The 12,654-nt window shown below is 58.4% G+C and overlaps 1 protein-coding gene across 4 annotated transcripts; it reads right to left on the bottom strand.

Moving 5' to 3' along the window:
- Nucleotides 1-9,225: 9,225 nt before the first annotated feature.
- On the bottom strand, nt 9,226-12,247 carry SERTAD3 (SERTA domain containing 3). 4 transcript variants are annotated; one of them, XM_008251510.4, is made up of 2 exons: nt 12,114-12,247; nt 9,226-10,434 (listed from the first exon to the last, which is right to left on the bottom strand). In XM_008251510.4, exon 2 carries the CDS (start codon nt 10,423-10,425, stop codon nt 9,832-9,834), a length of 594 nt encoding a protein of 197 aa, XP_008249732.1. In that variant the 5' UTR covers nt 10,426-10,434; nt 12,114-12,247; the 3' UTR covers nt 9,226-9,831. The 4 variants fall into 4 exon arrangements, with proteins under 4 accessions (XP_008249732.1, XP_069918922.1, XP_008249734.1 ...); XM_070062821.1 differs by having other exon boundaries at nt 9,226-10,582; nt 12,114-12,217; XM_008251512.4 differs by lacking the exon at nt 12,114-12,247 and adding an exon at nt 10,962-11,198.
- Between the last annotated feature and the right edge of the window lie 407 nt (nt 12,248-12,654).

Raw genomic sequence — 12,654 nt, 5'->3', positions numbered from 1 at the left:
CGCGTGGCGGCTCCGCCTCCGCCCCGACGATTGGCCCTGGGCGGCGATGGGTGGAGCCTGCAGGGGGCAGGCCCGCAGGATCTGAGTTTGGCTTAAGGACGCAGGCCCCCGAGGCTGCCGGAGGGAGGGAGGGGGCGAGCTGGGGCGGCTGTGTGCCCTGCCGGACGTGGCGGGTGGCAGCGGGTGCCTCTCCAAAGTGCAAGGCCCCTATACCCACCCTTGCACCTGCCAAACCGAGCCTCGTACGCAGCCAGCCACCGCAGGGGTCCCCACACCAGGCCAGGCAAGCCTGGATTCAAATCTTCGCTCACCACGGACTCCGCGTGTGTGACCATGAAGAAACGGATTTTTTGACCTCTTTAAGCTACACAAAGTCTGTTAAAAGATTTTCTTACCGACCTCTTTTTAAAGGGCATTTGAAAGGCAGAGTGACAGAAAGAGAGAGAAAGAGGTATGTGAGCAGCTGGTTCACTCCCAAGCTGGCTGCAACTTCCGGTCTGGCTGAAGTCAGGAGCCTGGACCACCATCTGGGTCTCCCGCGCGGGTGTCAGGGGCCCACGCACTTGGCCAGTCTGCTGCTGCTTTCCCAGGCCTGTGGGCAGGGAGCAGGATCTGAGCCCTTATATAGGATGGACTTCCGGCCCAACGCAGGCCCCTTGCCCACCTCTTGGGAGTTAGAAAACTATAAGATGGTCATTAGATGAGCATTATACTGGGCTCAGCCAATGCTGGACAGCTGGCCTTAGTTGTGGTCAGAGGTGGGAGTGAGATGGGGCTCCATTCCCTCAGTAGATCTGACCTTGGACAAGGATTTTAATCCCTTGGGGTCTCAGTTTCTTATTCTTTAAAATTAGGGACACTGGCCGGCGCCATGGCTCACTTGGTTAATCCACACCGGGTTCTAGTCCCGGTTGGGGTGCCAGATTCTGTCCCAGTTGCTCCTCTTCCAGTCCAGCTCTCTGCTGTGGCCAGGGAGTGCAGTGGAGGATGGCCCAAGTGCTTGGGCCCTGCACCCGCATGGGAGACCAGGAGGAAGCACCTGGCTCCTGGCTTTGGATTGGCACAGGCACCGGTCATAGCGGCCATTTGGGGGGTGAACCAATGGAAGGAAGACCTTTCTCTCTGTCTCTCTCTTACTGTCTAACTCTGCCTGTCAAAATAAAATAAAATAAAATCAGGAACACAGCATCTAGGCCCAAGAATCGTTTGAACATGAAAGAGAGCAATTTGTGGGAAATACTCAGGCTGGTGTGCAACATGTCCTCTTGTTGGTAGCGATGACCACTGCAGTTAGATCAGCCCTTAGTTCAAAGCCGGGAGACACAGGGAATGGGGTCGGAGGTAGACAGGAAGTGCGTGCTTGTGTGATAAGCTGGCAATGGCACTTACCTTGTCCAGGGAGCTCGTCTGCTAACTCCAGAGCTTTGGGAAGAAGTGTTAGCTGGTGCGAATAAAGCTCACAGCCAAAGTGCACCCTCAAAACTGCAAACTACAGTGTGGGGGTTAGGCAGATCTTAGCAATGGATGCTCAAACTTTGGGTGCAGAACACGATCTTGGCAGGCCCAAAGCATCAACCTTAATGAAAAGGGGGAAAAATCTGTTCATCCGGGACTGGTGTTGCCGTGCTGACATCCCATATGGGCGCCAGTTCGAGTCCTGGCTGCTCCACTTTGTATTCAGCTCCCTGCTAATGTACCTGGGAAGGCAGCAGGTGATGGCGCAAGTACTTGGGCTCCTGCAAGTCACAGGGGAGGCCCAGATGGAGTTCTAGGCTTCTAGCTTTGGCCTGGGCAGTGCCAGGCCACTTTAGCCATTTGGAAAGTAAACCTGTGGGTGGAAGATCTGTCTCACGCTTTCCTGTCTCTCTATTGCTGTGCCTTTCAAAATAAATAAATACATCTTTTTAAAACTCTGTGTGTGGTCTGCTCATCACCTTAACATGTGATGAAACTTCACCATCCGTGGAGGGGACTCCTGACACGGGTGCCACCTGCTATACACAGCTCTGTGGACTCTCCCTGTTACCTCACATAAATTGCGTCTCATCAGTCTCTAGACCCAAGCTTCAGTTTGCCAAAAATACAAACAAATTAAACAGACAAATCCAGAATGTGGGACACTGTATAGCAGAGCAAGGCTATTCTGCCAGAAATTTAACATCAAACACACACACACAGAGGCACTGGGGGATAGCCCAGAATCAAAGATACTGTGTAGTTTCTTGATTACAACCAAATTAGCATATGAACAAGTCAGTGGATCGTAATTTCTTAGGAAATGAAAGTAACTATAAAAGATAGTCTTGGGGGGCTGCTGTTGTGGCTTAGCGGGTTCAGCCACTGCCTGTGACTCCAGCATCCCATATGGGCACTGGTTCAAGCCCTGGCTGTTCCACTTCCAATCCAGCTACCTGCTAATGCACCTGGGAAAGCAGCAGAGGATGGTCCAAGTGCTTGGGCCCCTGCACCCAACTGAGAAAACCGTGTGAGGCTCCTGGCTTCAGCCTGGCCCAGCCCTGGTGGTAGCAGCCATCTAGGGAGTGAACCAGTGGTTAGAAGATCTCTCTCTGTCTCTTCTCTCTGTAACTCTGTCTTGCAAGTAAGTAAATAAATATTAAAAATATATTCTTGGGTCATTGGAGAAATTTGAATATGGACTGGATGTTAGATGATATTATGTAATTTTTAAAATCATTATTTATATCCCTGGGACTGGTGTTGTGGCACAGCAGGTGGGAAGCCAGCATCCCATAGGAGCACCGATTGAGACATGGCTGCTCCACTCTCTGCTAATGTACCCTGAAAGGCAGCAGAAGATGGCCCAAGTGCTTGGGCCCCTGCACCCATGTGGGAGACCCAGATGGAGTTCCAGGCTCCTGGCTCTGGCCTCGTCCAGTCCCAGCTGTGGTGGTCATTTGGGGAGTGAACCAGAGGTCTCTTTCTCCCTCTCTCTGTAACTCTACCTTTCATGTAAATAAATACTGAACAACAACAACAACAAAAGATGCCACTGAGATGCCTGTGTCTCATGCTGGGAGTGCCTGTGTTCGATTCCTGCCTCCAGCGCCTGCCTCCAGCTTCCCTCAAGAGGTTGGATCTCTGCTGCCCACATGGGAGATCAGGACTGAGTTCCCGGCTCCCAGCTTCGGCCATCTGCCTGTCTCCGTCATCTCCTCTTGCATATATTTTAATTTTAGTTGGAAGCTATTTGGGTGCTCAGAATACATTTGCCCCCATCTTTTCTATGTCCTTGAATATTAAATTTGTTTGAGAGACAGCAGAGAGACAGGAGAGAGAGAGAGAGAGAGAGAGAGAGAGAACTCCGATCTGCTCTTGACTCCCCAAATGCCCACAATGGATGGGGTTGGGTGCAGGACGGTAGCACCCTAAGCGCTGGGGCCATCATTGCTGCTGTCCGGGGTCTGCAGTCAGATGAACAGGGGACCTGAACGCAGGCTCTCAGATACGGGACTGGCCCTTGCTTGAATTTTTTTCATAAGAAAAAGAAGGCAAAATGCTAATTAGGCCCAGACCCCTGCGAGGAAAATCCACATAACCCATTTTTATGGCCCAAGGAGTCTCCCAAGGCCCCCCTCCAGGTCACCAGCCCAAGAGCCCCCAGGAACGTTTGACTGACGGGCATTTACTGGGCCCTGTCCTGCGACACGGGGCTACCTGGCTGGACAGACCTCACCCTGGACAGACTTCTCTCAGAGATCGGGGGAGGAAGTGCGGTGAGCAAAGACGCAGGCAGACAAACGCACACACGGAGCAGGAAACACCCCTTTACTGGGTGCGCACACGGTCCCGGCACTGAAATCCTAATTAAAAAAATCCTTTTTGGGAGGAGACCAGCGGTGAAGTCCTCAGGACCCCGGAGTTGTGAAGTGCGGCCGCGGGGCAGCGGAGGGAGGAAAAGGCGCGGGGCGAGCGGCAGGGCGGGCGGAGCGGGGTCCGGGCCCGGGGGTGCCCGCTGCCCGCCGGGGAAGCCGCCGGCCCCTCGCGCTGGGCCGCGTAGTCCCCGCACGGCGGACGGAGAGGCTCCGGGAGCCGCCGGACCCCTGAGGCAAAAGTTCTGTGCTTGTGTTCAGTGCCCTGAAGAAAACGAAACGGGCCGGGAAAAGAGAGAGAGGCCCGGGGAGCGCTGGGGGTCCGGCAGCAGCCGGCGAGGCGGAGGCTGGGGGAAGGGAGGAGGACGGAGGCCGGGCTTCGGAAACGAAACCTGAATCGAAGCTGCCAGGCCCCGCCGGCCCGGGAGGAGCGGGGGGCGGGGAGCGCCGCCCCGCCCGGCCCCCGGGGAGGCAGCAGGCGCCCGGCAGGCTCCGAGCGGCCGGGGCAGCCCGCGGGCGGGCGCTGGGCGGGGCCCGGGCGGAGGGTGGGCGGGGCCCGGCCTGCCGGCCACGCCCCCGGCCTGCTGCCCCTCCCCCCTCGGGCTGCGGGCGTGGACTCTGCCCCCAGGCACTCGGTCCCGCGGCAGGGCCAGCCTTTCCACCTCTGTGTCCGGTTCTATCGCCGGTGCGACGCTGGGGAAGGAGTCTGGCCTCTCGGAGCTCCAGTTTGTTCCTCTGGAGAGTGCCCGCCTCCCTGTGGTCCTAGCTCGCCCAGGAGTCCCCTTCACTTGGTTCTTCTGGGTGGGGGGGAGGGCCAAAGACAGCTGGGAAGAGGAGCAGAAAGGCGAGTCCAGTCACTCCCCGCTCTGCTGAACGCCCTCCCGCGGCGTGCAGGACACTCCAGGCACAGTCACTGGCCTCGCGGCAGCACCGCCCCAGGCCCGTACACCATCTGCCGGCGGCCTGGCGACCTATTTCCCCACCTTGCCTGCGTTTCCCATCCCTCGCTCACCTGCTGCAGCCATCGGCAGAACGCTGAGGCCCTTGACCCCAGGGCCTTTGCACTGGCTGTTTCCCTGGCTGGATTGTTCCATCAGGCTCTCCTCACCTCCTCCAGGTCTGCATCCAAACCTCACCCTGTCCAGGAGACTGGCCCTGCAGTCTAAGCAGTGACACCCCTCACTTTCCTGCTTGCTTTGTTTGCCCGGCATCTATCACCACCTGTACCTGCAGAGGGTGCATTTTTACCTACTTTTTGTTGTTTGTTTCAGTCTTCCTCAATATCATACTTTGTGAGAAAAGAAATTGTTTATTTTGTGCATGTGCCTACTGGGAGAGTATCAGCCCCATAACCAAGAGTAAATTGGAGTCATTATTGCAACTTTTTTTTTGTAAGGCAGAGTTACAGAAAAGAGGGAGAGGGAGAGAGAGAGGGATCGATCTTCCATCCACTGATTCACTCCCCAAATGACCACCTCAACCAGGGCTGACCCAAGCTGAAGCCAGGAGCCAGGAGCCAGGAGATTCTCTTGGGTCTCCCAGGCAGGTGCAGAGGCCCAAGCACTTGGACCATCCTTTGATGCCTTCCCAGGTGCATTAGCAGAGGGCTGGATCAGAAGTGGAGCAGCCAGGACTTGAACTAGCGTCCGTATGGGAGGCCGGCACTGCAAGTGGTGGCTTAACCTGCTGTGCCACAGCGCCAGCCCCACCAGTAATGTTTGAGTGCCCACCTATGCCCAGCATAGATCTAGGCCCTGGGAGGGACACAGCTAGGCAAAGACTGACACAGCCTCTCCCCAGAGTTCAGTAGAGGAGAGGGCTAACCGTCAGGGGTAGCAGATGGCTCAGAACTGCGTATGCTGTGTTGGGGTGGCGGAACACCTGGCCATCTTGTGCTAGAGAGGGCAGGGAAGACGCTCAGAGCAGGTGTTTGGATTAGTGCAGAGGCCCTAGGGTGGGGGTGGTCTTGGGGTCAAAGGAGACCCACACGACTGGAGTTGAGTAAAAGAGAGTAGAAGATGAAACCGGGCAAGGTGTTAGGAGTGAGTGGAAGTCAGCCCTTACAGGCCTTGGTGGGGTTGGGGTTTTATTCTGAGTGTGTCAAGAAGTGACCATGAAGGTTGTTTGTTTTGTTTTGTAAAAGAGTTACTTGATATAAGAGAGGTCTTCCATCCACTGGTTCACTCCCCAAATGGCCGCAGCAGCCAGGGCAGGGCCAGGCAGGAGCCAGGAGCTCCATCCGGGTCTCCCCCATAGGTCGCGGGGACCCAAGCACTCGGGCGTCTTCCACAGCTTTCCTAGTCGCATTAGCAGGGAGCTGGGTCGGAAGCAGAGCAGAGCAGCCGGGGCTCCAACCTGCTCTCTGACAAGGGACGGCTGCCCCGAGGGTGGTGATCAACCCAGGACCCCACACCTGCGCCTGGAGGTTTTGGGGAAGAGGAAGCTGTGATTCAGTTGGCACCTGGTGTGCTTTCTTGAAACCTCTGTGGCCATCTCCTTCCCCTCTCTGGATTGGCACCTACCTGTGTGGGTCACCGGTCCACTTTCTGACTTCAAATACAATTCTGCCTCAGGGCGAGAAATCTGGCTTTGAGCTGGAAACCAACAAATATCCCGTCCCTTCTCTGCCTGTGGACTCTCTCCACATGTGAGTCCTCCTTGCCTCCCTTCCAGAAAACTCTGAGGCCAGGGAAGCTCACCTGCTCTGTCCGCATTGCCTCTCCCTGCCTCCCTTCTCTGCCCCTCACTCACCAGCCTGGGCTGGCACCGCCCAAACAAAGCATTAGCCCTGACACTCTAGCCCACTCCCCTAAAAAGATCTGCTTTTTAAAAAGAAAGATATTGACTTATCTGAAATGTATAGTGACAGAGAGAGAGAAACATTTCTAACCCCCAGTTCACGCCCCAGATAGCCACAACAACCGGGATTGGGCCAGGCTGTAGCCAGAGACTCCATCTGGGTCACCCAAGTATTTGGCAGGGACCCAAATACTTGGTCCATCAGCCTCTGCTTCCTGGGGGCCTTTGCAGGAAGCTGGGTCAGAAACCAGGATTGAAAACGCCACTCTGGGCCGGCGCTGTGGCTCAGTAGGCTAATCCTCCACCTTGCGGCGCCGGCACACCGGGTTCTAGTCCTGGTCAGGGCGCCGGATTCTGTCCCGGTTGCCCCTCTTCCAGGCCAGCTCTCTGCTATGGCCAGGGAGTGCAGTGGAGGATGGCCCAGGTGCTTGGGCCCTGCACCCCATGGGAGACCAGGAGAGGCACCTGGCTCCTGCCATCGGATCAGCGCGGTGCGCCGGCCGCGGAGGCCATTGGAGGGTGAACCAACGGCAAAGACCTTTCTCTCTGTCTCTCTCTCACTGTCCATTCTGCCTGTAAAAAAAAAAAAAAAAAAAAAAAAAAACCCACGCCACTCTGATGGAAGATGCGGGGTTCCAGCTAGGGGCATAACCCACCGTGCCACACCACCTGCCCCAAGGACCGCACAGCAGGTACCGGAGAGCCGTACCTGGGACACAGGCTCCATATGTCTCGGGTTCTCTCCCACGGGGCTGGGACATCCCAGTCTCCAGAGAGCACAGACACAGTGTGAAGACCAAGGCTCTGGAGCTGCTATTCCCTCTCCTTGCTTTTCCCGGCTGTGTGACGCTGGATGAGTGACTCAGCCTCTCTGATTCCAGGCTCCTGGGTATAATGTGTGACACTGAATGCCCACTTCTATGTAACTGGGGAGTAAAGGACTTAATTCAAATAATGTGGTTACAACAGTGCTTTCAACAGGGGACTTCAAAAGTTTAAGAAAAACTGGGATTTAACACAGAAACACAGGGCCGGTGTCGTGGCACAGCAGGCTAAGCAGCCACCTGCAATACCAGCATGCCATGTGGGCGCTGGTTCATGGCTCGGCTGCTCCACTTCTGACCCGGCTCCCTGCTAACGGCCTGGGAAACGCAGAGGAAGATGACCCGTGTTTGAGTCCCTGCCACCCACATGGGAGACCCGGATGAAACTCTTGACTCCTGGCTTCTGCTTGACTCAGCCCTGGCTGTTGTGGCCATCCCGGGAGTGCAGCTTTGGATGGAAGACCTCTCTCTCTCTCCCTAGCTCTGCCTTTCAAATACATAATTTTTTTTTAAGGTTTTTGCAGGAGTGGATGTTTGGGCTAGCCCTTAACATGCCCGCATCCCATGCTGGAGTGCCTGGGTTCAAGTCTGGGCTCCAGCTCCTGATCTCCGCTTCCAGCTGAGGTAGACACCTGGGAGGCAGCAGGTGGTAACTTCAGTAGCTGAGTTCCTTTTATCCACACGGGAGACCAGCACTGAGTCCCTGGCTCCCCACTCCCTTTTTAAGATTTATTTATTTATTTGAAAGGCAGAGTTACACAGAGGAGAGGGAGAGGGCAAGAGAGGGAGGGTCTTCCATCCCCTGGCTCACTCCCCAGATGGCCAGAATAGTCAGAACTGCGCTGATTAAAAGCCAGGAGCCTGGAGCTTCTTCTGGGTCTCCCACGTGGGTGCAGGGGCCCAAGGATCTAGGTCATCTTCTACTGCTTTCCCAGGCCGTAGCAGAGAGCTGGATCGGAAGCAGAGCAGCCAGGCCCATGTGGGCACTGCAGGTGGCTATGCCACCGCCCCAGCCCCTCTGGCTCCTTTCCTTGCCAATTGTAAGTGGCTCACTATCCTGGGCACCTGGGGAGTGAGCTGGGGGTGGCGGCGCTCTGAAACAGTATACATATATTTTCAGAAAATTATTTGGGACCGGCACTGTGGAAGTGGGTAAAACTGCTGCCTGCAGTGCTGGCATCCCATATAAGCGCTGGTTCGAGTCTCAGCTGCTTCACTTCCAATCCAAGATCTCTGCTGTGTCCTGGGAAGACAGTAGATGGCCCAAGTTCTGTGTGGGAAACCCGGAAGAAGCTCCTGGCTTTGGATCAGTGCAGCTCTAGCCATGCAACCATCAGAGGAGTGAAGCAGCAGATCAGACTGCATAAAGATGTCTTCCATCCGCTGGGTCACTCCCCAGATGGCTGCAATGGCTGGAGCTGCGCTGATCCGAAGCCAGGAGCTTCTTCCAGTTCTCCCACGTGGGTGCAGGCCATCTTCTACTGCTTTCCCAGACCATTAGCAGGGAGTCAGATCAGAAGTTGAACAGTAGCGTCTTGAACTGGCGCCCATATGGGATGCCGGCACCCGAGACAGAAGCTTAACCTACTGCAGCACAGCGCCGCCCCCAGTGTACTAGTTTTTAAAAGGCGTGCATTTCCCATCAGCTCTATGAAGACCCTCTCCTCCAGTGACATTGCTGTCCCAGCTCTGGTACGGGTCGGATGCAGATGTCTAGGGCATGTACAGGTCCCTTTCGCTGTCCCAGTAACATTCAGAAAGAAAACAATCCCTTTCCTTCCAAAATACTTTTATTTTTAAAAAATTACAATAAAAAAAGCCACCACAAACCCTGCCTTTCTTTTAAATAATGCGGCATGGAGAAGTTTGGTTTCCACTCTATTGCACGTGGTCCGGCCTGGTTATGAATCAGAGGCTGCCGGGACTGGGGTCCTGCCAAGGAAGAGGGGTTCAGCCCAGGGGGAGAAGACCAGCTCCTCCCCCTACCTCGAGGTGCCAGAGGCAGAGACTGGGTTTCCATGGCAACCTGGCAGCACATCCCTGCCCCCTCTGATGGGCCCAGCTTCATCTGCCCTGAGGGCGCCAGGGGTCACAAGAGGAGCAGGAAGTGGAGGGAGAGGCAGAAGAAATGTGTAAGTGGGAAATCGGACTCCCAGAGGCAGTCCTGGTTAAGGCATTTGGAAGAGATAAATTAACTCAGGAAGACGCACCTTCACAGAAGGCTGCGCTAACCAGACACACACACATGCAAGACTGTTTGTGGAACCCTGACATGGGAGGCGAGGGGGCCACAGTCCCTGCTTTGAGCCCCCAGCAAAACACACAGAGTGGTACCCGGGGATCCAGCCCGCCCAGAGGAAGGCCCCCCAGTCAGTGTCTTAGGACCCCAGAATGATCTCCATGATGTGATCCAGTTCATTCCACTCCCAAGAGCCTGGTGCACAGAAGAGGTTGTGAGGGGGCTCCGGCGGGGCCAGTGCTGGCTCCTTCTCCACCGCAGAGGTGTCGATGTCCAGAAAGAAGTCGTCCAGGCTCGCGTCCCCCAGGTACCTGGAGCTCAGAGCCTCTAGGAAGACCGGATCCGGCTGGGGCAGCACTGGATTCTGCAGGCCCGGGGGAGCCGGGGGGCCCTGCGGGGCTTCGGTCTCGTCCATCGAGGTCTCCAGCTCCCTGAGGATGGAGCCAATGGTGGCCGACAGGGAGAAATCCTCCTCGCCCAAGAAGAGGGGCTCGGGGGGCAGGGTGGGCGCGGGGGCCCGGCGGATGGCGGCCTGCAGCTGCTGGAGGGTGTTGTGGATGAGGACATGCCTGCGGAGGCTGGGGGCGCGCGGGCCCAGGCTGCGCTGCACTTTGTCCAGAGAGATGCGGAGCAGGGCCTGCTGGTAGCTCCGAAGGCCCGCTGGATTCCAGGCCCACTGCTCCTCCTCCTCCTCCTCCAGATCGGAGTGTTTCCTCTTCAGGCCCCCCACCATGACGGTGCCCTGGGGAGGGAAGAGGGTCAGGTCAGACGCACCAGGGCCGGTTCCAACCCCGCGTTCTCTGGCAGGCTCACGCAGCTGATGGTGAATGTTTTAATGACCGGAACCTGTTTACTCATCTGTAGAAGCGAGAGAACCTGAACTCCACAGGCTAAGGAGGGGAGGAAAGTGATCAGGATGCCAGCAAAGCTGGGCTCGGATCCCCCCCCCCGCCCCCGCCTGTTGCCCTCAGTGACCCTGCATCCCCCTCTGTGGAACAAGGTCCTAACTGAAGTCCTTCCGAACCCTAGAAACCGTTCTTCCACAACTCTCACTTCTTCAGGCAAGTCACCCACAGACAGGCGCAGAGACCTGGACTGCAAGTGGGGAATCCAAGTGGGGAATCCCGGGCTGACCTGTGCCCTGGACACTGCTCAGCTGCGTGACGCTGGCCTCAGTCTCCTCGTCTGTAAAACTGCTTCTCACCGCCTCGTCTGGGAGCTCCCACGTGCCCAGGCCCAGCACACACAAAGCGCTCAGGCGCCACTTACTCCGCTGAGTGCGTGTCCCACAGAGCTGCCTGGAGCTCCGTTAGGGCCCCTCCGAGCCCTGACTCTTCTCTCGCAGGCAGGGCATTTCTGTCCATGCCCTCTTCCCTAACGAACGGACGCGCTCACGAGAGGGGAACGAATCATCCCCGCTCCCCGCGCTCGGGCCTTCCCCCACTGCGCGCCCCGAGGAAAACTCGCCGCCACGAAACTTAGCCAAGCCCCGCCCCCGGGGGCCCCAGCCAACCAGACCGTGGCGCCGCCACAGGCCCCGCCCCTCCCACGGCTTCAGATCGCCGCGCAGGAACGCCCCTTTCTGGCCCGGGGGCTTCTGGGAAGCCCGGGCCAACAGCCGCCAGGTAGCGGCACTACAGTCCCCAGAGGGCTCAGCTCGCCGACCGGAGGACGGCCCCGCCCTCCCTTAGGGCATGCGCAGAGGGGCCCGGCCGGGTGGGGGATGGGAACCCGGACGTCCAGCTGCCGGGCGCCTGCCGCGCCCCGCCCCTCCGGTGCCTCCACGCCCGGAGCGCCCCTCCCCCACCCACTCTGCGGGTTCCGCGGATCCCAGTTCTCCCCCCCACTATCCCGGGGTGCAGGGACCCAGGTCAGAGACGACGAGCGCTCTCCGACCCGGCCGGTACGGGAGACGGCGCGCCCTAATTTTGAGGCACACCCCCAACTCCGTCCTCTCACTTTCCAAACTCCGCGTCCCGCTTCAAGCCCCGAAGACCGAGCTCTCTCCTCAGCGCCCTCTGCCCGCCTCTGCGTCTCGGGGTCTCCGAGAACCCCCGGCTCTAGCCGGTCCCCTTGCTTCTCCGACTGCTCGGTGTCCCAGCCCTGGAAGACCTCTCACATCTTCTCCCAGGAAGCCACAGAGCCCCGAATTCAACCCACCCGGGAGTCCAACACTGTCCTAGTCCTCGGATTCCCTGCCCCAAAAGTTCCTCGCCTTGGTTCTCTCGCTTCTCCAAACATCTCGAGTCGCAGCTCAAACTCTCGCCCCTTGAAAATCCTGCCTAAAGCATCTCGCCTCCCGTCCAGGGTCCCCCAGCCCCTACCAGTCGCCCTCCATCAGCGCCCTCCTCTACTGCCCAGGCCCCGCCTCCACCGCCCCCAGCCCCGGGTGTGGTTCTGAGCCGGGCGGCCGCCGCTCACCTCGGCTACCAGTTCGCAGCGACCAGCTCCGTTCCGCCCGCCGCGCCGCGCCCCACCAGCGCCGGGTAGGAGTCGCGCTCGCTGCCCCGGGGCCTCTCCGTCTGGCCTCGGGCCCGCCCAGCCCGGCCCCGGAGCCGAGCCGCGAGCTGCGATTGGCTGGAGCCTGCCCGCCGCGGCACGCCGATTGGCTGGGCGGAGCCGCCGCGGGACTCCCGAGCTGCCCCCGCCGCCCGCCCCTCGGGAGCGCCCAGGACCATTTAAAGGATTCCGACTCGGACGGGGCGGGGCCACGTGTGGAGGGAGGGGGGGGCGGGCGCACCGAAACCGCTCCCTGCAGCTCAGCCCCGGCCCTCGCTCCCGGGCCGTTAGCGCTGCTCTCTGCCGTCCCTTCCTGTCCAGCTCGGACCGGTCACCCGGCAAGACCGGCTGCTACGCCGCTGTCGGCTCCGCTTTCCGGGCGGGCGGGGCCGAGTCACTCGCGGAGGCCACGCCCCCGAGGCTCCGAGCCCGGGCGCGGCTGGGCGCTGGGGGATGACGCAGC

Source organism: Oryctolagus cuniculus, chromosome 18, assembly GCF_964237555.1.
Source record: "Oryctolagus cuniculus chromosome 18, mOryCun1.1, whole genome shotgun sequence".
Lineage (NCBI taxonomy): Eukaryota > Metazoa > Chordata > Mammalia > Lagomorpha > Leporidae > Oryctolagus > Oryctolagus cuniculus.
The sequence above is the reverse complement of the archived record's forward strand: the minus strand, read 5'-3'. Positions and strand labels throughout refer to the sequence as shown.